Below are 25043 nucleotides of genomic sequence, written 5' to 3'. Positions count from 1 at the left end.
AAGTGAAAGATTTAATGATTTGGCTCTAGAATAGGTTTAAAAATACAATTTTAAATTTATTTTAGTGCAATTTAGGTAAAGTTTTTAAAACTGAAATGAAAAACATTTCCTGCTATTCATGAGGGCTCTATAATTCAATTCATAAACTTTTACTATAAAGACAGTTATCAAGACATTAACCTTCCTTTAAATCATAATCCAGTGCCATCTGTAACACGCAACAGCATCTTATTGTGGTTATACAGTGGCAGAACATTTCAAACTAAAATTGAAACTAAGTTACAATATAAATACATAATTAACATTACTGAATTCACAACTTTGTCTTTAATCATGATGAGTGGGAAAGATAAATACTTTGTCTGTATTTATGTTTGCAATTATTATATGTATTGTGAACTTTAATTTTTACTGTCCTAGTCAAAGAAGAACAAAAAATATCCCAGAATTGAGAGAGGTTGGTCTCATTATAGCACAAATACCTGCATTTCCTGTTTATACTCACTTACAGCTAGATTGTGCTATCAGCAAATAGCCTAACACGGTGGTATGAAACTCATCTCAGAGGCACCACAGTTATGCCTCCAAAGACTCCTAGAATAGTGATTGATCTTTTTAGACTCAAGGCACCCCTTTATAACTTTTATGAATTAAGCAGCACCCCATTTCCAAAAAATAATTTATTATAGTGCTTACCTCTTTGTAGAGGGGCTGGGCAGTGGGGGGTGGGGGAGCAGCTTGGCGAAACAAGCCTGAGCCTGTGCTCATCTCTTCAAACCTTGGCTATTTCCTCATATCTCCTGGCACCTTTCAAAGATCTTGCAGCAACCCACAGTGAGAATCACACAACACTCAGTTGGGAATTGTTGTCCTAGAGCTAAGAAACTGCTAAACCTCTGCTGTCACACAAAGTATTTCCCAGTTTCATGGGCCAGCAGTGGTCAGCAAGAACCCTGGCCCAATTCCTTCCACCTGATTTAGCAGAAGGGCGAGATTAATCCTTGTACCTGTTGACTGCTATTCTGCCAGCCTTTACACACAAGGAGGAAATAATTTTATTTCTTCTTCGACCACTGAACATAAAAGACAACTCTGACCATGATAATATAAGTTTTTTATATGAAAGAAGAAAAGATAATATCACCACCAGATAAAATTTCAGTTTTGTTTTCTACTGACATTATTGTATTATTTCATCCAGATTCATTAGTTTTCATTATTCAGAACTGAAATCAAGTTCATAAATCTAGGGCTACAGTAACTTGTTTCCAATTCTTAAAATGAAAATAAAGTGTCTTTCATGCAAGGCAAAGAGATTAATAGATAACTCTGACAGGGGCAATAGCAGACAAGCAATGTAGCACTTTAAAACAGGTTCAATTCCATTGAAAAGGAGGAAATTTCCCTCAGGGAAAAATAGGCTTACTCTGAGCAAAAAATGACATCAAATGTTGACATCGGAAATAACATTTCTAAATTTAAAGTAATATTGAATCTAAAACTGGCCAGTTTGTCAAGTGTCATTTAAAATAAAAACATTAAAGTATCAAAATTACCCAAAATGCAGCAGCAAATATATTTTGTGAAAACTATTCCATAGGTCACACGATTGAAATGTGGGCCTTGTCGGGGAGATTTTAGTGAAATATAAAGTGTTCAAGCACTGATCTGCTTACAAAAAAAAAATCAGCTACCTTATAAAAAAAAAAGTATTCTTCATGACAAAAAATAGAACTATGTAAGTTACAAAACTGAACTGAACAAAGTTTCAAAGACCAAAACAGAGATTTTATGGTTTACACATGAAAAAAAGAATTTGTACTTCATAGCATCTTTCATCCTGAAGAACCTCAAAATGCTTCTCAAGTTCAGCTCATCTCTAAAACGCATCACTCTCTGAATGGAGAAAGGCACTAGCAACAAAATACAGTTTGTACCAGACATACATTTTAAGCTAGTGGAAAAATATTCATACCTCTGTGAGAAGCTCATATCAAAAAGACATGGAAAAATTCAAGAAGATGAGAACAACAAGCAGTGATCTATGGACATAAAAGCAGCAACAACCTTACTTAGAGCCACCAAAAAAAACAAGGTTTTTTTCTTCTTCCCTGCATCTTTATATACTTGGAGAAAAGGAAAGACATCAAAGAATAAAGTAACTGCAATGTTCATACATGATGTAATTCACTGTTTTAAAACAGTTTGCTAAACTAGGTGCCTCAAGAGTGGTCAACGTGATGCCAATAAAAAATCTAGTTTTTTTTAGTGATAGCTTTACTGAACTAACTGTATAGTTGGCAGAGATGTTACACAAGCTTTCAGACACAGTGTACTAAAGCATCCTGAAGAATGGTATTTTGTGCCCCAATTTTGCCTAGTCTCTCTCTCAAATACACAGTTGCTTCAATGCAAATATCATATTTCCTTGCATCATGTTTACACCAACATTCAAATCCTACTTAGCTTTCCATAGTTTCATAGTTTCTAGGGTCGGAAGCAACCTGAGCAGATCATCTAGTCCGACCCCCCGCCATGGCAGGAAAGAGTACTGGGGTCAAATGACCCCAGCAAGATGTTTATCCAACCTCCTCTTAAACACCCCCAGGGTAGGAGTCTGCACCACTTCTCTTGGAAGCTGGTCCCAGACCCTAGCCGCCCTGACCGTGAAGTAGCGCCTCCTGATATCTAGCGTAAATCTACCCTCTGCCAGCTTGTGACCATTATTCCTAGTCACTCCTGGCAGTGCTCGGGGTAACAGGGACTCCCCCAGTGCCTGCTGATCCCCCCTGACTAGTTTATAACAGGCCACAAGATCTCCCCTCAGCCTTCTCTTTTGGAGGTTGAACAGGTTCAGGTCCCGCAGCCTGTCCTCATAGGGCCTGCCCTGTTGTCCCCTGATCATATGAGTGGCCCTCCTCTGGACCCTCTCCATGCTGTCCACATCCCTCTTGAAGTGTGGCACCCAGAACTGGACGCAGTACTCCAACTGCAGCCTGACCAGTGCCGCATGGGGGGGAGGATCACCTCCTTGGACCTGCTCGAGATGCATCTGTGGATGCATGACAAGGTGAGGGTTGGCCTTCCTAACCACCTCTCCACACTGCCGGCCCATGTTCATCTTGGAGTCAATGATGACCCCCAGATCCTTTTCCGCCTCCATGCTGACAAGAGGGGAGTTCCCTAACCTGTAGGTATGGTGCCGGTTGTTTCTCCCGAGGTGCATCACCTTGCACTTGTCTGTGTTGAAACCAATCCTGTTCTCGTCCACCCACCCTTGTAACCTGTCTAGGTCTGATTGTAGCCTGTTGCATCCTTCCAATGTACCCACGTCCCCCCACATCTTAGTGTCATCAGCAAATTTGAACAGGGTGCTTTTTACCCTCTCCTCCAAATCGCTGATGAAGATGTTGAACAGTGCGGGCCCGAGGACCGAGCCCTGCGGAACCCCACTGCCCACGTCCTTCCAGGCTGAGAAGGACCCATTCACCACCACCCTCTGGGTGCGGCCCTCCAGCCAGTTGGCAACCCATTTGACTGTGGGAGTGTCTACACCACAGCCCCCCAGTTTCTTAATGAGAACGGGGTGAGAGACAGTGTCAAAAGCCTTCCGGAAGTCCAGGAAGACTATATCCACTGCTACCCCTGCATCTAATGATCTGGTGATCTGATCATAAAAGGCCACCAGGTTGGTCTGACAGGACCTGCCACTGATGAACCCGTGTTGGTTGCCCCTAAGCATGCAGTCCCCTGCTGGCCCCTCCTGGATGTGTGCCAGCATAATTTTCTCGAACAGCTTGCCTAGGATCAAGGTGAGACTAACCGGCCTACAGTTTCCCGGGTCCTCCTTCCTGCCTTTTTTGAAGATGGGGACCACGTTGGCCCTCTTCCAGTCCTCCGTGCCAGGGGACTTGCAATGACCTCGGCCAGTTCCTTTAGAACTCTAGGGTGGAGATCATCCGGGCCGGCTGACTTGAATACGTCCAACCCCTCCAGAAGCTCCCTAACTAAATCCTCGCTAACCCGTGGCCCAGGTGTGCCTCCCCCGGGGCCTGAGGGGGGCCCAGCAGGGAGGTGCTGTTCTGGTCCCTACTTAGGAAGACGGAGGCAAAGAAATCGTTAAACGTGTTAGCTTTGCCGTCTGGTGTGACGACCAAGTTTCCCATCGCGTCCTGCAAGGGCCCCACATTACCCGGGACCTTCTTTTTACCCCCTATGTATTTAAAAAAGGATTTCTTATTGTCCTTAATCTGGGAAGCTAGTTCCAGTTCCATCTCTGCCTTGGCCTTCCTAACTGCCCCCCTACATCCCCGAGCAACTACAGAATAGCCCTCCCTAGTGATGACCCCTTCTTTCCATTGGGTATAAGCCTCCTTTTTAGCAAGGAGACATTCCCGGATGCTCTTGGTGAGCCACGTCTAAAACATTTGTGTATGTCCAATATACTATTTTAGAAATGAATCATGTCAACTTTATTCAAGATTTTTGGGGATCTCAAAAGAGATACTATACATTGTTAATTCTCACAATTTAATTAAAGAAAGCAGCCAAAAAGATTTTTGTTCTTCAGTCTGAGTTGTCAGTCTTTAACATTAATCAACATAATATATTTACACACCTTTTCCCCTCGCAGTTGCTCAGCTTTCATTCTCCTCACTTAAGTCTTCATTTCATTAGCTTCCAAGTTGTCAGAGTCTTCCAGGCTAGACAGAATTTGTATAGGTAGTAATGTGACGTATTCACACCCAGTTTTGCTCACAGGAACTTACAAGAAAAGATCAAATCCTAGCTAGCCACCAATATTATTACCAGATATTATAGATAAATTAAAAGGCTTCAATAAAAATAGTTCACTCACATTTTAGTGCTGTTCCTTAGGATGTTAATATTAATATTAATACCTATTCCAAGATGATAATTACCTATTCATTCTTATTCTGATTCTTAACTTCTACACTCTTTTTCCCTCCTTGACAGGACTGCCTCTCATAGTATCATTACTAAGATCTATACACAGTTTGTGGGTGTATTAAGGGCATGGGTTTTTACTGGTATTGTTATATTGCAACAAACCTTAATGTGGCTGCAGTTATAACGAACTATAACTTTATACCTTTAACAGTAAAAGTTTAGTGCTTTGAATAATCACTATTGTTAAAGCAACAGACATCTGATTCTCTCCTGACAATGGATACAGTTAAACTATACTGTCGTCATCACCTTTATAGAGTATATTTCCATATAGGAAGGGAAATAAGCTATAAAGCATGATATGATACAGCCACAAACCTGTATTCATGCTAGTTACTATACTGCTGTAAATAGCTGGATTTAAAAGCCTCCCTCTCCCCCACAACAGACAAATCTATGTTAGTAGCACTTCTAATGAAGACCAGGCCTTACACTTACACAGCTTAGTCTTTTTCTTTAAGGGTGTAGTTTTATAGTGCTATAACTTTGGGCTCTGAGGAAGTCTGTACTGCTCTAACCCTGCTAATATTGTGAGACAGTTTTCTAGTGCAGAAAAGGTCTAAAATTCCTTTTTGAAAAAAAGTCACCAATATTTAATTTTCAAAAATCCAAAGCAGCACTGTACTATGTTTTTGACAATATTTTGTTACAATTCCTAGCAGAAACTAGTGACTAAATTCTGAGAGTCTATAATCCTATCCAATTACAAAGACCATAGTACTTTACCTTTATGCTGCTATTTCCTACCTAGAAAATAAATTATCATCTCAGTTAGTTTCTTATACGTATTTTATATAGTTTCTTGGGACCTCCCTGTTGTTTTGTTCATTTTGTTTTGTTAATAATAGGATCACATTAACCACTCTTCAGGCACCCAGTTCAGCAACTGTTTTTAAACAGTGAATTACATCATGTGTGAACACTGCAATTACTTTGGTTTTTGGTATCTTTCCTTTTCTCCAAGTGTATAATGATACAGAGAAAATGCGGACCTAAATAAAAGTTAGAAACAACCGTGTAAGGTAGTTAAGCTGAATCCAAGTTTTAGTCACATATGGTATGTAAGGTCTCTATTATATGCTATTTTTTCTTGCTAGTATTTTAAAATTGTTTAATAATGAAATGTCTCAGTAATCTTCAGTACAAAGCAAGCAGAATGTAACTGAGAATCCAGACTCGAGTGTTTATAGCTCACTATGACTACACTCTCGCGGCATGGCAGGACAGTCATGTGATAATGTTTTAATACAGTTGCTTCTTGCATGATAAACACATAGACTCTACCTTCTGGTACTTAGATGTGTACACTTATTTGACTATTCTCAATAGCAGTGTACTTAGCCTCTTCCTTTTATGAAGGGAATGGAAAATAATAGGGTTTTTTTTAAAAAGCAGATGTTTTGGACAAATATCGTGCACCAAACTTTGAGCTGGGTAAATCAGTCAGTATGCAAGAGTTACAGATCTGCTCCTGTATGTTTGCTGTACACTCATATGTTTCCATTACTCACAAAAAACAACCACACCATAGCAACCATGGGGAGAGTCTCATAGTTTTCCCATTGTATAATTAATTCTATGTCATTAAAATTATCATAGTACTTGGGGTCGGAAGGGACCTAAACAGATCATCAGGTCCAACCCCCTGCCCCGGGCAGGAACAGGTGCCGGGGTCACCCCAGCCAAATATCTGTCCAGCCTCCTCTTGAAGACCCCCAAGATAGAAGAGACCACCACCACACTTGGGAGTCTGTTCCAGAGCCTGGCAGCCCTAACTGTAAAAAAAATGTCTCCTGCTGTCCAGCCTGAACCTGCTCTCTAACCATCTGTAGCCTTTATTCCTAGTAACCCCAGGTGGTGCCTGAGGAAAGTCCCTCAATTCTCGCTGGTCCCAAATTATGGAGATTGCCTTCAAGAGACACCCACCTTCTCAAGCCACAAAAAGCAAGGAAGTGTCTGGTTAAGCTAGGAGCGGCCAATTATTTTGGGAGTTTTGGCAAGCCATCAGGGGCCGCATGACAGGCAGCCAGAGGCAGATAAATACTAATTTTCTCAATTTTTTAGGAGCCCCATGGGTCGGATAGAATGGCCTGGTGGGCCGCATTTGCCCACCCCTGAGTTAAGACCTGCTGCTTTATAAATACAGCATTTTCAATGATGGAGTCCACTTTTACAGGTAAGTCTTCAAACGTGTGCAGGAACACAATGCACCCACCTCACAGGCAACCCAAACTTTTCAACAGGAAACTAATTTGGTTTTGATATAGAAAACGACAAATGAGAACCCTCAAATCCCACTGCAGTACAGCTGTGAAGAAGAAAAGTAAGCCTTGCAAACCATTTACTAAATATTTTGGAACGCTGAAGACAATTCGTGTAAAAGGAGGTAGCTATCTAAAGAGTAAGCAGATAAAATTTAAGAGGGGGGATATAGGCTGCATATTAAGAAAATTTGTGTAACAATGGTATAACAAACACTAATTTTACTAGATGAGAGAATCTGAACAAGGCAGGCACGAGGAGATGGAAGACACAGAACGGAAGGGAAGAAGAAGGGTCGTCGGGCAGACAGGATGCCCCATCTCCAGATCACACTCCTCTGACAAGGTGAGGACCTGGTAGGACTGTGCATTTAGCGCGCACCGAGATCTCACTGTAGCACTAGAAGATATACAAAGTGAAAATTATTTTCAGCTTAAAATACTGGGCTCTCTCACCTATGCTGACCTGTCAGGTACTAGTCATTTGTCTCCAGGTTACCATTTACACTGTATGAAGCAAGCAGCAGCATTATTCTACGAATCTCCCTGAACGCAAGGTAGAAAGAAAAAAAAGAAAGCAATGTAAGCGGGGCCGGTTTATTCTTCCCCAGTGTGCCAATGAAATATTGATGCAGTGTTTCCAAAGGGCCCAATCCTACCTTCCTAAACTATCCCGACTTTGCCATGCCGTCTGCAGGAGCTTGGGAAACCGAAGCGAACCCAAGTCACCGAAAGCCACGCCATCCCCTGCCAGCGCACACTGCCGCTGACCCGCATCCCGACAACACGAAACAGAAGGCGGGAAAAAAATGAGAGGCAAGACCCAAACTCTCTGAGGAGACCCTGGATGTGGGAAAATCCAGACGCTTCATTCCCTTCTGCATGAGCTGGAAGACCTGCCCCGTCTCCCCAGCTCTGCCAGAGGGGACGGACGCCGAGCTGCCCCGACCACCCGGCGGGCGCCCTGGGGCACCCCTGCCCCGGCCGCTCGCCGAGCGGGGCCAGCCCGGGCTCCGCAGCAGCCCGCCGCGGTCCGGGTCCCGGTACCTGAGCACAGCGAGGCGGCGGCGCCCAGGAGCAGCAGGGCCGGCCGCAGCGCGGGGCTCGGCGCGCACCGCATGGCCGCGCATCTGCGGGCTCCGCCGGCCGCCGGCCCCTCAGCTCAGCTCAGCTCCGCGCCGCCGCCCGCGCGCCCGCGGCTATAGCAGCACCGGGGGGCGGTGCCTCCGCCGCCTCCGCCCCCGCGCACCGGGGCAGCGCGGCGCACTGGCTCCGTCCGCCCTCATGGCAAGTCACGGCCAGGACAAGAGCCGCGCCGCGGTTCCCGTCCTGCCCTGTAGTGCTGCTGTGAAGCACTACCTGGCGGTGTCGCGCCGCCTGCCAGTACTGTTAGCGGGCGTACTCATAGCAAGAGCGTTAGTCGTCTCATTCATTTATGCAAGGTGTAGCGGGAGCCTAGTATTAATAGTAATGCTAGTTATAGGAATAGCATCATATTACTGTTGTTGAGTAATACAGGTAGGATGTAGCTGGGGCCTGCTATTAATATTAGTAATAGTAATAATACAAATAGTAATAGTATTACTGCTATTAAGCAACATATGAGGTGTAGCAGAAGCCTAGTACTACTATTACTAGTAGTACTAGTACTATTATTGCTACTAAGTAATATATGTAGCATGTAGCCAGGGCCTATTATTAATATTACTGTTATCAGTAATAACAATATTATTGGCTGCTTGCAGTTGTTAAAAAAGGACTATCAGCTATTAGATAAAAAAGGAATGCACTTTACTGGAAAGAAGAAGCATATTACTTCAACCCAGGTCCACAACATCTGTATAGATCAGGCGCTTTAGCGAGGCTTTTTGTCACTTATATCTAAAGCCAAGTCTATCAGCTATTAGATAAAAGCATCAAAAAAGACCCACTAAAGTGCTTGATGGATACATATGTCAGGTGAGCTGGGTCCCATTAACACAATACTTCTTCTAGACGTGCTGTGCTCAGCTCAGGACCACGCAGAATTCAAAGTAAAGTGCCATTTTGTTTTGTTTTTTTGATGTCTACAAGCAGCCATAGTTACTGTCAAGTAATATGTGTACGGTGTAGCAGGAGTTCATTGTTAATATTACTAGTAGTAATAGTATAGTAATAATAATATTAGTAATAGTAATAGCATTATTATTACTATTAATATATGCAAGGTGTAGCAGGGGCCTATCATTAATATTAGTAGTAATAATGGTAATCATAATAATAGTAGGCCACGGCTACATGTTACATATATGATGCTGTTAACTGGTTAACCTTGCAATAAATTTAGACTGGCCACGTACAAAGATGGGCCACAAGTGCAAAGTAATTATCACAGAATTAACTAGTGAATCACACAATAAATCTACACTGGCACAGATACAAAGTAATGATCCTGCCACAAAAATGGCAATCCAGCTACAAAAAAGCCAAACAGCTACAGCATTAGTGCTTGAAAAATGTGCAAGAACTCTAGAGCTGGTTTCCTTCCAGCTTTAATGAGATTTCTGGAAATACAACTCTTTCTGTGAATAAGCATCCCTACTTCAGCCAAGAGATTAAAAGAGTTGGAGCAATAAACCCTTTTCTGATGTGCACATATTGTGCTTAGTCAAGGGCTGCTCCACATGTGCAGGTCAAGGTGTGATGGGATCTGGTGCACAATCATGCCCCTCTGCCATGCCACAAGTGGCAGGAGGTGCAATTGTGGGGTCACGCATTAGATCACATCACACATTATCACTGGTGCAGTGGGTGCCAGGGCTTGTAGCAACTTTGATAGGGCTTGTAGTGGGGGCAGTGCCAGAAACACTGCCACTGCTGCAAGCGTCATTAGCTGCGGGACTCACAGGGGAGGCTCATGCTGTGGGGCTCGCAGCAGTGGCAGCAAGGAGAATGCTGCCATCACTGCAAACCTCATGTGGTGCAGCAGCAGCAGCATTCTCCCTGCTGCAAACCACACAACTGGCCGCACTGCAACCACTGTGAGCCTTGTCAACTGCAGGGCTGGCAGCAGGTGCTGTACTTCTGTTGCTGAGGGTCTCTGGCTCTAGGTTCAGTTAATGGCATGATTAAAACAAGTCACAAAGTTGTTACACATTTTTTGTGGAATAACTTCGTAGCTTATTTCTTGTTGTATCATGGCATTAATTGGCTGAACATTTATCTGGGTCACAACATAAGGCATGATTACCTGGTGAATCATGCCATAAGTGTAATGTGTAGAGAGGGCAACACATTGCCAGACATGGCTATGACATCTCTCTGCCTACCAAAGGCCATTGGTAAGTGATAAATTTACTTTCCATACATGATCAGAAAGGAACAACCAGGTCTATCATTAAATATTTACATACAGAAAAATCTGACTTAGGTTATAACCTGCTTACTTCTGATCAACTCTATATCACTGTGCTCACTGCTGTAGCAACTGTTAAGATGGCAAATAGTGACAGAACTATCTGAAGAAAGCTTGGCTGATAATGACAGACGTCTCACTATGAGACAGAACAGGGAATTAAGAGCTACAAAGAGGCATAAAGAGAAGAAAAATATATTTTTTTAACTGACATGCTTGTGATATAACTATAATTATAGGGCTATAATATAGCCCTTTCATCTCAAAATATCCCCAAACACTATAAGCAGGCTGATACACAAATTATGCATAGCAGGTTCTTCACATGCTTGTGCAGTGATTCTCAACCTGGGTGCTGCACCACTGTGGGATACCTTGAGATTCTTTCAAGGGCGCCATGGGATGCCACACAATATTAGCACTGTCCAGTATGCAAACATGAGTCACAAGAGAAGCCCAGAGATTTCAAATAGGAAACCACGGCCAGGTACAGACATTACACTTTTACTGGTATAAGTGATTGGAAACCAGTCTATACCCATAACTGAACAAAAGTTCAGCGCACAAAACCAATCCATACCTCTAACAGAACAGAAATTTGGTACACATAAACTAGTTTAAAAATGGCAGAACGTAGTCTAAGGTTTTTCCCAGACCTCCCTCCATCCCCACAAAGCAGGGCAAGTGTGTAGTTTTTCACTACCGATCTAACTATGCCACTTACAGAAAACACATAACTTAGACTGATTCCACCTCAGGCTTTTTGAATACCTCTGCCTAGCCTATAGTGTTAAAACTATTCTGACCTTTTTTGATCTTTGAAGCAGAAAATTGCTGTATTATTTTCTGTAGTCAAAAATATGTGAAAACAGAGCTGACATTTTCTGAAGGGGTCCATAAGTCTAAGGAGTGGTGCCTTGAGTCTAAAAAGGTTGAGCACCATTGTGCTAGTGAAACATTTTGGACCAAAATAGTGCCACAAAGTACCAAGAAGTTGAAGGAGAAAAGTGCAGAATGTCATATGCAAAAGGAACGGCGGGGCATAGTTCAAGCAAACTGAGTATAATGCTTCAAATTAGAATTTGACTAAATCTCTGGCAATGACATCCCTTCTCCTGTGAAAAGTGATGAAATAATTAATAGCTATAATTGGCAAAGGCCTCATCTGTACATTTTTTTCCTCTGGCCCTGAAGCCCTCCCTTAACACATTGCTCTAGTGTTCCTTAACACCAGTTTAAAATAAAGAGGGCCGCTTACTGAATCACCAACAGTATTTCCAATAATACTGTACTATTAAGGATGGGCATACTTTCCAAGTGGAAAAAAAATCAACCCATTTATGCTTCACACTCCAAGTTCAGTTGTAACTGGTATACTGTACCCTGAGAAGATGCATAGCTACCAAATACTATGTGTAACAGTTTCTGCAGATAATTTATAATATTTGAACATTTGCACAAAATAGAATTCAATCTACTGTCCATATAGCCTGCATCAAGCACTAGCAGAGGGTAGGGCATGAAGCCTTATACAATGTATTTATAAATATTAGGGGGAAGCTGGCAATGGTGAGATGCCTGAAACTTTAAGGGGTAATTGTATGTGGAGTGTCTTGGGTTATTTAGTAGAGGCAAGAGTTATGGATGGATCATGATGCTATAGTTGCTGCTTTTGCTAAAATAAGGCAAGTTGGCTACTGCCAGTGGACTTGGGGGTGCTTGCTTAGAGACAGCCTGGTCTAGTTTGTTGCAGGATGTGAAAAGAGAGACTGATACCAAGACTGACATCTTGAGTAGGTGTTGCAGCTGACAACATCCTTCCTTCTGCCACAGTTGTATGCGTCTAGCCATGACTCAGCCAAGGGAACACCACAGACAAAAGCTATAGGTTGCCCAGAAGGTGCAAGTACAGTTTTTTCCCACATCTTTGCCAAAATCTATGAGATTCAGGCTGAGCTTCAGGCAGGCAGGACAGGGCAGACAAGCAAGTAAGTGCCTATGTTGTCTGTGTTCTGGATTGCTTTCTACTTGAATAGTATAAAATAGGGGTGCTCAACCTCCAGCCTGCAGGTCAGAGCCAGCCTGTAGTGCTCTTTTACCTTGCCAGCAGGGTTTCCCACAGGTCTGGAAGCTTGGCAGTGGGGGAGCAGTGCCCTGCTGCCAAATCTCTGGACCCTCAGGCTAGGGACAGAAGTTACACATGAACCGTTTTAAGTGATCTAAAACTGGTTTAAACCTGTAACAGAACAGAAGCTCAGTGCACATAAACCAGTTTCAAAATGTCTGAAACTGGTTTAAGTTAAACCTGGTTGAATGCAGTATCAGACTTAACTGATTGAGGTCAAACCAGTTTATGGAACTTGTGTCCCAGACCCTTCCTTGTTTAAGTTAAATCAGAGTCCCCCAGCATCCCAGCATGCTTTGCAGACCTAGGCTGTGCTGTGCTGTGCTATCTGCTCCAGAGAGCAGGGTTGGCCCTTCCCCTTTGTTCCCTAGCCAGAGCACTGAGGGCTAGCTGACATGTGGGGGAGGGGGGTGGGAAACCTGGCTAGCGACTGCAGCCAGGTCTGCTGGGTGCGGGGGCAGTCCCTGCCAGACCTTTTCCCCTGGAGTGGAGGGGGCAGGGGTGTGGGCCAGGGAAGGGCAGGACAACAGGCTGAGAGGGACTGCACCCCCAGGCAAACCTGGCTGGGGTCTGGGAGGGGCTTTAATCCTTGCCCCCTCCACCCCCAGCTCACTGCTCTCTGCTGACACAGTCATCACATATGTACTGGAGATGGAGCTAAGGGAACAGCACAGCGACTGCTCAGGCTAGTGTGACCAAGGAAAGTAGAGAACTACAAGCAGTTGATAAGGGGATGGGGAGGGAGCATAATTCCCCTCAGATCCCCCAGGCCATAGGGGGAGGGGGAAGAGGCTGAGGAACTGGGCTGGTCCCCTGCCACCTGTGAGCACAGAGCCAAGCCTTGCAGGACCAGACTGAGAGGTGGGAGGTGTTGGCAAAGACCTGGCACAATCATCGCACGTATGTGCTGGAGATGGAGGAACAGGAGATGGTACAGACAGCTTGAGCTAGTGTGTACCAAAGAAAGCAGAAAATTACATTTACATTATATAGCAGAACCTGTAAAAGGTGGGAGACTGGAATACCTAAGGAAGGACTTTCTGAATACTTGGCTGTAAGGATGCACTGAGGATTATGCAAGGCTTCCTCTTCTCTTTTTGGTTTCTTATATTCAATTTTAAGTTAGACTAAGCCGCGTGTGCTCTCACTGTGTTTTACTATGCTTTGTCTTAGCTTAGGCGAAGGTTTTTAGTTATTCTGTTGTGTGCTTGAGGTTTTCATAGACTTTTTTTTTCATAGACATTAGGGCTGGAAGGGACCTCAGGAGATCGAGTCCAGCCCCCTGTTGTAAAGTGGTAAAGTGCTGTGTTCAATACATGCTTGCTTCAGAGGAAAGGCTATTCTTACTCAAGCTTTTATAAATTCAGTGCCACTACTTTTTTCCCCACCCCACCCCCTCTCAGTCTGGCAGCAGCTGCCCCCCCCCTTGGGGGGGGGGACAGAACCCTAGAAGGTACTGCCCTCCCCAGACAGACTTGGAGAATCTGGAATGACTCAGATACAGATTAGTGCTTCACAGCGCATCTCTTCTAGAACTGCACCTGATCCCTTGATGTCATTGCTTCTTATTGTGTGTTTTTAGCCATTAATACCTCAAACCAGCCTTAAGCAATCTTTTCCCCTTAATATTTACATCTTTCAAATATTTGTTATCCTATCTAGTTTAATGCTTCATAAATACATCAGATTCTCTCCCCTCCATTCCTAATAGTTTAAAAAGCCACTTTCCCCCACCCCACCCCTTGTGTGGAGCCTGCCTTCCCGGGCTGCTGCCAGGCTGTCTGTGTGGGATCCCTGCACAGCCCCTGAGACGCACAGAGCCTGGTGCTTCCCTCTGTGGCTGTAGGGTAGGAAAGTAAAACTCCTCAGTGGTGTTTTACTTTGCAGCACCCCAAAGTAATTTGCTGCATCCTAAAGTCATTTAAGGCGTATTATGTCACTGAACGTGCGACAGCGGCTGGAATTAATGTGCAATACGCTGCCAAATGTGCAAACAGCAATGCCATTAAAGCGGTGCAAAAGGCATTTAGCCCACTTTAAACCCACTAAAAAGTGTCATCTATAAATGGCCTATGGGTCTGTTTTCCACTTATGTTTACTCTACCTTTCTTTTCCAATTATTTCATATTTTCTGTCTATATTTTTTATATACAGTTTAAACTTTTATTGCATCTTTGGCTTCATGACCTTTACAACACATCATAAATAATAATTGCATATTATTGGCAAGTGTTACTCCTTCCAACTTGTTAATAGGAAAGTTAAATGTTAAATCAAGCTATGCCTGACAAGTACCTGCAGCACTTCAGTGAACAGCTCTTAGACCAATTTATCCCTCAATTTTATTGTTCTCAAGATTCCTTTTCATTTTAATCTATATGATGATCTCTCTTGGAATTCATTTTTCAAGTATGATTTAATGAGAAATAGCATCAGATACTGTAATACATAGTTAGTCCATGGTTAAAATCTTCCTCATTAGCAAATTTTATAATTCAATCAAGTAAAGAAATTCTGCCTAGCATTTTACACATTTGACCTACTATGGTTTTATTGTTCTTTATAAACTTTTCAGATTTGAATTCTTTTCATATTTGTTGCAATTATGATGCTTAGTAATTTAAATTGTATTCACTGGACAGTATTTGACATGAGTGCTCTCTGCCATTTTTTAAAACTGGAGCTACTTACATTTCCCCGTTAGTTCTCTAGGACCCTCCCTGTTCTCTCTGACATTTCAGAATGAACTGCCAAAGGTTCCATAACTGCATTAAAATTGAATAAAGCATCCTCATCAGCACCCAAAAACCCTGCTGATTTTATACATGTAATTTTCTCAAATGGTCCCTTAACCAGTGTAGTATTAGCTAAATGTGCAATGTCCTGTTAACCTCCTAAATATCTGAAAGTTTTTCCCTCTTCAGTGTCAGAGTTAAATCTCTCTTCTGATTTATTAATGAGCTTGGCTCCTTTCTAGAGTTGCCATTTCACCTGGTGTATTTGTAAAAGCCTTATTAGCAGTCTGCAACCTTTTAAGGTTGTGGGCCACAAGATAAGACTTAGGTGCCATCAATTTTCCCTGTGTCAACACAAAGAGAGTACCTGCCACCACTGTTTTTCCCTGTATCAGCAGGGAAAAGCAACTTACTGAAGCCCCCACCATCAAACGCTGTTGAAGCCCCATCTCTGTGGTGATCTAATGGTTCTGTGGGCTAGATCCAGCCCCAGGGCCATAGGCTGCTAACCCCTGGGCTATACATAGTCTGATAGGTTGAGCAAAGTATTCAGTCAGAAACTCATGAGTTCTAATTTTAGTTTTGTCAATGCTTTACTGCCAGACTCAGATTCATTTAAACTCTTGACATCTATTTTTCCACTGACAAAATATAAGATGCTTCTGCTAATAATAATAATAAATGGTTCTTACCTACCTTCTTATGAAGATCATTGATTATGAAGCCCATTAGTTAGAGGAAAGAGAGGAAAAAATAGGCTTTTACTTTCCTGGACCTCATTAATCCTACCATGGATTGCTAGCATGGGAAGTAGATCCTTTTTATTACCTCTTCTGGATTTCATAAGCACCTATGTTGGTGAGTCCTGTAAAACTGGTAGAGGAGACAACTCTTTCGCCAAGCAGCTGATTTGCATTATATCACAAGTATTTCTGAAGCACTATCTGCAAAAATAGCGGTGGTTAGGAATATGTACATTTTCATTAAATTTAATGTAGAAATAATGCTCCATTTTGACAATTCCAGCATGGAAAGTTTTGATTTTTCATTTGAAAATGGCATTTTGTTTCAAAGTTCATACAAAATAATTATGACCAGTCAAAAAAAATGCTGGTTTTAATAAGAAAATGTCACAATTGATACAACAATTTATGAAAATGATTTTATGGAAAATATAGAAACTTGTTTTGATTTGGAATAAAAGAAAGTCAGAATCACACTTCCTGGGAAATAGAAGTTCCAGTGCCCATACAGTTCTTCTCTTAACGATATCTCCTTGTGAAAGAAATACTATGAGATAACAATGGCATTTCAGCTATTAATTGTTAAAAATGTTGCCCTAGATTAATTGGCATGGGTGTGAAATTTATAAACTGTTTTAGTCAGAAATAGAAATATCTGTTCCTTGGGAAATTGAGACACTCTGAGAAAAAATATCACATGGATAATTTTGTTTCACTGTTATGCTAAGATAGTAAACAAATATATTGCAGGTGTAGACATTCAGTATAATGTTGACACTATTTCTATATAAATATCAAAATAAAAAATAATCAAAATGAAATCTTTTTCCTATTAAAATTGTTTAACAAAAACCAACACTTTCCCACATAAAATTAGGTTCAATTAAACAACATTTGTATAAATTGATAGGAGCCTAGAAGAGGCCGAGAAGCCTCAACACTAACTGAAACACAGTAACAAAACATTGATGGCCTTTGTTATGTATTCATTGGTAAAGTTTTTCTCCGAAGTGGTCAGTTCTGATTAGATATGAATACAGATGGACAGCAACAAAACTCCTAAGTTAAAAAGTCTGAAACATTTGTCAAAATGCAGATACAAATGCAACTTTTTCTTCCTCCACCTCTTCTTCTACCTCTTAAAAGTACGAAGTAGATCCAAAAGAACCAATGAAGATACGAAGTGTCTCACACTGAAATAATGTGATAGTGTGAACTAGACCATTGCAGAGGTACGTCCAAGTCTGTAAGTATCTGAGCTCCAAAATAAAATCACGCTACAGTATTCCTATCTACCTAGTATTTGTATTTATATACACAAATGTGCACATAAAACATTTATGTATGTATGCATGCATATCTCAACCTTCAGGAATAAGCATGAAATGCAACTCTAATACTTCAATTTATTTATTTTATAGCTGCCTTTCTTCTATACCTTCCTATTGCTCATTTCTGCATAGTGGTACACGATAAATAATATTAAACTAGAACTATGGTTTAACTATGCCAATCCCCAATAAAGTAGCCTCTCCAGAGTGGACAATAGCTAAAGCTAAAGTGTATGTAGTTTAAGGTTTGTGCAATACTATGCTCCGGAGGCAAGCAAATGGAAGCATTAGGGTTTCTAACACATCTTATGAACAAGGCCCTGAAAACTGTTTACTATACAGACTTTCACCCATTTAGTTGAAGAATTGTAGTAAAAGGATATCTTGATTAGCAGAATGGGTTAACAGCACTTTGCATCTTGCACATAAACTTTCATGAGCATTCAGTAATATTTTGTTTGTCTCCTTAAATAATATTTAAACACTTTTAATGAAAATGTTTTAAAACTAGATAGGCAATTGTATAATAAAATGTTATTCTGTATGCTAAAAATATGATTCACATTATCCTAAAAAAGATGTTATTTATACCAGTAAGCATCAACAGGTTAAGAAAGGTAAAAAACCAATTTGTTCTATAGCAGCTAAAGACAAGAGTAAAATACAAGAAGATACAAACTAAACAGGATTTGAATTTAGCAGTCATTTAATTTGTCAAATGCCCCAGTTGCTGTTCTTGAACTTTTGATTAATAGCAACTGTACCCATGTAAAGTTAGTCACCAGAGGGCTTCCATGTTAATCCTGCAAAATCACATACTGTGAGAATTGTAACAGCTCATGGACTGCCACAATTTCCTAGCAAATTCCACATACACAGAGACTATCATGCAAGCCATCTTTAATTCATTCTCTTCTGTGTTTTAGATACTCGTGTATATTGTGTACTTCATGAAGATATTGCTTCTTTAACAAGTATTTACTGGGTTTATTAGTAGGTCAAATGAAAATGTGGCAGAAGCTAATTAAAGAGAAATTTCAGATCTAGGCAACAAAATTAATCAATTCTTGAGGGAAAAAAACCCCCAACTGTCCTGATATTCTTTAGTTATCTCTGTTTTGCCTTAGAATTACTAGTCAGAAGGTCTGAATCAGTGGTTCTGAGCATGGGCAGATCCAGGAATTTGAAGAGAGGGGTGGGAGATGCCACCAGTGCCCAGGTGAGGTTGCAACCCCCCCTTCACCTCCCCCATCTCATGGGCAAGCCATGCCACAGCACCTGCCAGGGAATGTAAGTATGACCCCACACACACACACGCACATTGCTCCCAGCTCTCCCTGGGGTTGCCTTTGGGTGCAAGAAGGGAGGACAACCCACTACTACTGCTGCTGCTGCCGCCAGGGACCAGGGGAAGCCCCAGGACTGCCCCTGCCCTGCTCTAGTGGGGCTGCAAGGAGTGGCTGTACAGGTGCCAGGTCCATGCTCCCTCTCCTCCACTGGCCCAAGGGCTCCCTGTCCAGGGAGCAGCTTCATGGAGTGCTGAGTAGGGCTGAGGGAGGGAGGACAGCAATTCCCAGCTTCCAGCACTGACTCCTTAGGGTGGGCGACATGGGCAACTGCCCAGGGTACCACGACCACACACATACACACGTGTGAGCAGCCTGCACTCACACCAGGGCTCTCCTCCTGCCCTGGCTCATCCCGCTCAATCCCTGCTCCAGGCAGGAGCAGTGCCCAGCCCAGCCCCTGCCTCTAGCCGTAGCACAGAAGGAGCCAGGCCAGGCTGTGTGGGCTGGGTGGCACCTGTTCCAGGCCACCTGCCTTGCTCCCACACAGTAGCCCTGATGCCCGCCGCTCTGCCTTGCCTCCACCCCTACCCCTGCCCCTGCCCCTGCCTGCAGTCGCACCACTGACTTAGGGAAGCACCAAAATACACATGCACCAGGGCACCATTTTTCTTAAAGCCAGCTCTGCTCCAAAACCCTGAAATGCCCAACCCTACACAGCTGCTTCTCACAGCATGAGCCTTTGGGCTAGCAGCAGAAACCTGGTGAAGGGAGTGGGAGCAGGGACATGGCACCTCAAGCAGCCATTCTCCACAGCCCCTGAGCAAGGGCAGTGCTGGGGCTTCCCCTGCTCCTGGGTCAGCTGGGGACAGTGCCAGTGTGTGGGTCTACCTTTCCAACAGAGATTTGGTCCCCTGTTGTCCCACTCTTGTCTTAGATGCTACAGGGCACTGAAGCACCTGGGCCCTGGGGAAATGGAGCCACCAGCACATGAGCTTCACTGTGGAAGGAGGGGTGAGACCTGCTCCTGCACCACCCTGCATCCACCCCTGGCTCTGAGCAGTGGGTCCTCTTATACGTACTGAACTACTCTATCAGAAAAAAATAACGTAATGGTCACTAGTCTGAATCCTACTGTGGGGTTAGCTTTTCCCTTTAATAAAAATTTAAGGGGATTTTAAGATGATTTACTGTAACTTTATTAGGAATCTAAAAAGAGACTCTCCTGGAAGGCAAATTGAAAAGTGTTCAGCTTTTCCTTAAACCATCTCCTCAATTTCTGTGCAATGTCTCCAGCCTTGACTACTATGGGTCATTTAATTAAGATTACAAAAGCTTAGCTGCATATGAACCATTATTCTGTCAGAGCCTCTCTGCAATAGCCTAGGCCGAACGGTAATCGGCTAGAGAACCCCACATGGATGCAAGAGTTCCTGCCACAAAAGCAGCTTTGTAATCCATCTCCACAAGCTGCTGTTCACTTTTATGCCAGGAGTGCTATAGGGACCTGCTTCCTTCATCAGTTTTGTGAGGATTACCTTCTATTCTCATCAGAAGTGTACATTTTGGTAGAGGTCTAGCTGATTTTACCAGTAACAGGGAACATGAAACAACATGGCAGACTTCCAAAGAGCTCTTTATTTTGCCAAATGATGGTGAAATTGCAAATTGATACTTTTTACCTTGAATTGTGATGCCATTAGTGCAAATAAAGAGACACGAAACTGGTTTTCATGCACAGAATAAAAGATGTTCCAGTCTCTTTCCTTGATCTTTGAAAAACTTGATATGCACCTGTTCCAGTACATAAAGCAGAGCTCTCTCATGCCTCTGACATTTCAGCCTCCAAATTCATAAGCTTAATGAGACCATTTACCAGGAATATACTGTGACATCCAGTCCAAAAAATGTTCTAATAATTTCTTCTGACAACAACAACCCTACAATTTGGGGAAGATGATACTTGTAATACTAGTGAGTCTAAACTATTAAAGTCTTGAAATATATGTGAACAGGAAAATATGAAAGTAATATTTATATACATGCGTATGGTATTTTAAATTGCGTGAGGATAAATTAATCAGCAAGATTTATGGATTTAGATACTTACGGCAAGTATAAGATACGCCTCTTGTAACATTCCTAAATTGGGTTCACAATAATATGTAAACTGCTAACAATTGATTTTGCTTATTTGTTTGTGAGAAAGCATTGAAAAAATATTTAAGTTGTTAAAGCTAAGTTTTTCTGTTAAAAGTATACATTTCAATGGTAAGATTTCTATTAAGAATAATATCAAAATACATTTCTCACATACTTTCCAGTCATGACTGCAATAAGTCTGACTTTCATAATTTATCCATCTAAAATTGATTAATAAATAAGCTATTTACTTTTTAATGTTTTGTTGTTAGCCTTACAATTACACCAGTAGTCACTCACTCAAAAAGATACAGAGTTAAAGAAGCTGGCTAGGGTAGGACAAGGGTGACTGACAGTACTTCCCATTCATTTAATTTGCAAGCTTCTTTGTTAAAAAGGATACATGGTGAAGAGGTGAGACTATAATAGGCAAAGAAGATACAGAGGAGGGGAGCAAGGAGGATGAAAATATATTATATGGAGAGAACAGGGTTAAACAAGGTGGCTGGGCTAATGAAATAAAGAAATTACTGCTTCACACATGGAACACAGTAAAATCTAGAAGCTATTAGTAATGCTAGTTGGAAAATTTTCCATCACGCTTTTTTTCTCATAGAAAAATTAGATTTATGCCAAGTTGTTTTTTGTTGTGTTTTCTCCACAAGAGCTTCGTTTTTCATGTTTGGCTCCCACCTCCTTCCCCTCCCCCCCAAGCTCCCTAATTTCCAAAATAGTCGAAAATGGTATTACCATGTCTAATGGAAGCTGTAAATCAGATGCATTATGCTCCTATTTTCCTTTGTGGGCCAAGCAATCTGGCTGGACAATAGCTCCCATAATCCCAAAGCCAGCAACTCCTGTGATACTCCTTTCATTGCATCAGTTGGTATATAGTGAGAGATGTAGGCTGAAAATCAAAGTTACGTGGAAACGCAGGCCAAAAAACCGCTATTAGAAACTGTCTGTGGATCTTAGGAGAAACTAGCAAATATGTAGTAGTTGTAAAAATAAGAGTCCTCACTGACCTCTCAAATATGGTGTAAAGTCAGAGTGTCTAGAAAAGTTATTGATAAATTCTCTTTTGATAACAAGGTGACATTTTTATACAATGTGAGTTAGTAAAGTCTCTCTATAGATATGTATATATCACATATATGATCACATAAATATGCATCCATGATCACTAATACAAAATACATTTTTAATTCCATAAGATATTATGACTTTATATAATTGTATATAATTATATTATGGCTTTATATAGAAAATTTCAAAATTGCCTGCACAAAATGCATAGATCCTGAGAAATTTCACAAATAAAAACATTCATTTCAATAAGGTAAGATCTTTAGCTTCAGTAATGTCAAAACATATCACATTATTTATATTAAATTAATACTATATATTAATATGTAATACTAATATATAGCTAATAATATTTTAATATATAATAACTTTTCATATATGAAAAATTTAAATGAAACATTTGAAATATTTTGTTCTGAAAATGTCAATTACTGAAACAGAAAAATAGAAATACTATTACATTTCAGGTTTTTCCTATTGAAAGTCTCATCAAAATTAACACGTTCTTTTGAATGCATTTCTTTTTAACAAGCTATATTTTCAGGATGAAAATTCTTCCATAAAAATAATTTATCAGTTGCAAGAACTAAATTTGTTGCTGTGACTCCCTTCCTCTCACTTTTTATGCTTATGTCAAGGCCGTAAACAAAATAATCTTTTCAATTTTATGATGTTACTCGGTAGCTGATTTTAACGCTTATTTCTTGTATTTGGCGTCCAGGACAGTTGTCTTGCCTTTAAACAGCCTTCTCCATCAGTTATTTTACACTGGGTGAACAAGAAACTTTGTATAACATCCCATATTCTTCCTCTATTCTAAATTACAGAGAGGTAGTGACAACTTCATAAGGCAGAGTTCTAATAAAAAGAAAAAAGAAAAGATCAAACTAATTTCCTTTATACAAGAAGTTCTGACTCAGTTGTAAGGAAAAGTGGTTAAATTAAGTCACCTACCAACTCTATTTTTAAAAATTTCAGATGTAAAGTTCAGAAAAACTGACTTGAATATTTACTAGTCCCATCACAAAATATCCTTGTTAAATGTCCCAGAGGTCAAGTCCTGGGTCCAGAGATATTTATGCATTTTACATCAGACAGTTATTAGATAAAAATCAATTATAATGCTGGGAGCAGGGACTAGTACCTGGGTCTCTCCTCTCCTGGTTGAGTACCCAAAATGCTAGGCTACAGATTCTTTTCTTCTGCTTCTCCATCTTATCCAGTGAATCTCATCTTAGATGCATGGTGGTAGTGCAGCTTCAACAAGAAGGATAAAGCATGGCCATCTCCACACTGTTTATAGCCTGTGGTATTCTCCTGGAAAGTAGAAAATATGGTTTTGCATCCCTTCAGCCTAAGGGCAACCTATATCCCAGGTCTCCTACTTCCTTGACCACTCTTCTAACCAAAAGGCTGTAATGCAAGAGATGGATGGCAGTGGTCAAGCATTCTATACTGTTGATGTGCCTTAGGCATGTTCAACACAGACACCTAATAGATCAGGCCACATCAAGGACTTAAGTAGCATTTAAGCCGGGGCGGGCAAAACATGGCCCATGGGCCAGATTCAGCCCACCAACCACTTTCATCCCTCCCACTGCACCCACCAACAAATTGTGCCCCACCCAGCTCTTCTGCCCATGAGGGTGGGAGCTAGGCACCCATGTGTACATTCAGCCCCTATTGCCTTGCTCCCATAAACATACCTAATAGGGTACAGACATACCCTATTGCCATGCTCCCACCCATGTGGACAGAAAGGTCTGGCCCAGCCAGTGTGCAGCTTCCACACAGGGCTGCTGCATCCCCCAAGGGACCTGCTCCTCTTCCCCAGTCTCCTGCTGGCTCTGGGCAACAGGTAGGAAGCAGCAGGTGCGCAGCTGCAGCTGAGCAGAAGCACAGAGTGGAGGGCTGGCAGCAGCATGGAGACCACATATAGTGGGTGGCAGCAGCAGAGCTTGGCTGAGTAGTATGTGGGTGTGAAGGAAGGGGGGATGTGGGGACCCCACCCCACACTTGCCGCATGGTGCATAGCCCCGGCAGGCACTGGAGGCAGCAACACCAGTAGGTGCTGTGCTCAGGGCACAGCTCCAACCAGTGCTGCACATCGCGGCAAGGGCTGCAGCCTCCACCAGGGCTCTGTATTGCTGGTGCTCCCTGCCACTCACGTGCAGCCCCTGCACTCGCACAGTACGGGAGGGAAGCCCTACTTGCTGGAGTCAGCTGCCTTCCCCACTGGGGCTGCACAGCACCAGAGAGAAGCCCCAGGCACTGGAGCCAGCTGCATTTCCCACTCCCCAGGGGAAGGTGCCTGGAGCATCCCTCCCCTGCCGCACAGCCCCAGCTGGGAAGGCAGCCAGCTTCAGCATGCAGGGCTTCCCTCCTGTGCCCAATGAGTGTAGGGGCTATGCGTGAGTGGCATGGAACACTGGTAATATGGACAGGTTGGTAGAGGTTGCACCCCTTGCTACAATGTGCAGCACTGGCCAGAGTTGCGTCCCACGGGGCACCTGTGCCCTTAGGTGTGTGTGGGGGGGTCCCCACAACCCCCACTCCCCACAAATCCCACATACCCACACCCGCAGCCTGCCCCCACAACCCTTTAACATACCCTATGCCTCCCCACATGCAGCCACACCCCCTTGCAACTCCCCCACACCCCTGACATGCTACCACACCCCACCATACACCCCCACCACTCACACACCCACATCCCACCATACACCCCCACACGTCCCACAATATACAAGACTAATTTTTGAGTTATTATGCAATCACCTCTATATACACTATGTAAACACAAATCATGACAAAAATATACGTTATAGTAGGTGTTTGACTTTTAGTATATGATTTGTTTTTTCTCTGATTCTAAGATAGCAACTCCCCTCCTAAAAGGAGTATTTCCAGGGGCGCAAGAGGAGGGACTTCTGGTGGCAAGAGGTTAGGGATGGAACTTCCAGTCCCAG

General features: G+C 42.4%; 1 protein-coding gene across 2 annotated transcripts in view; it reads right to left on the bottom strand.

The window, feature by feature from the left end:
• Window positions 1-8550, bottom strand: part of ACVR1C (activin A receptor type 1C) — an 86597-nt gene extending 78047 nt beyond the window's left edge. For both annotated transcript variants that reach the window (XM_090045689.1, XM_090045690.1), the window contains exon 1: window positions 8280-8550. In XM_090045689.1, the coding sequence (XP_089901815.1) occupies window positions 8280-8352 (73 nt within the window). In that variant the 5' untranslated portion in view covers window positions 8353-8550. The remainder of the gene's footprint in view (window positions 1-8279) is intronic.
• Between the last annotated feature and the right edge of the window lie 16493 nt (window positions 8551-25043).

The sequence above is a fragment of the Crocodylus siamensis genome, chromosome 4, assembly GCF_052110815.1.
Source record: "Crocodylus siamensis isolate JL-2025a chromosome 4, ASM5211081v1, whole genome shotgun sequence".
Taxonomy (NCBI): Eukaryota; Metazoa; Chordata; order Crocodylia; family Crocodylidae; genus Crocodylus; species Crocodylus siamensis.
This window is presented reverse-complemented; position numbering and strand designations above follow the sequence as displayed.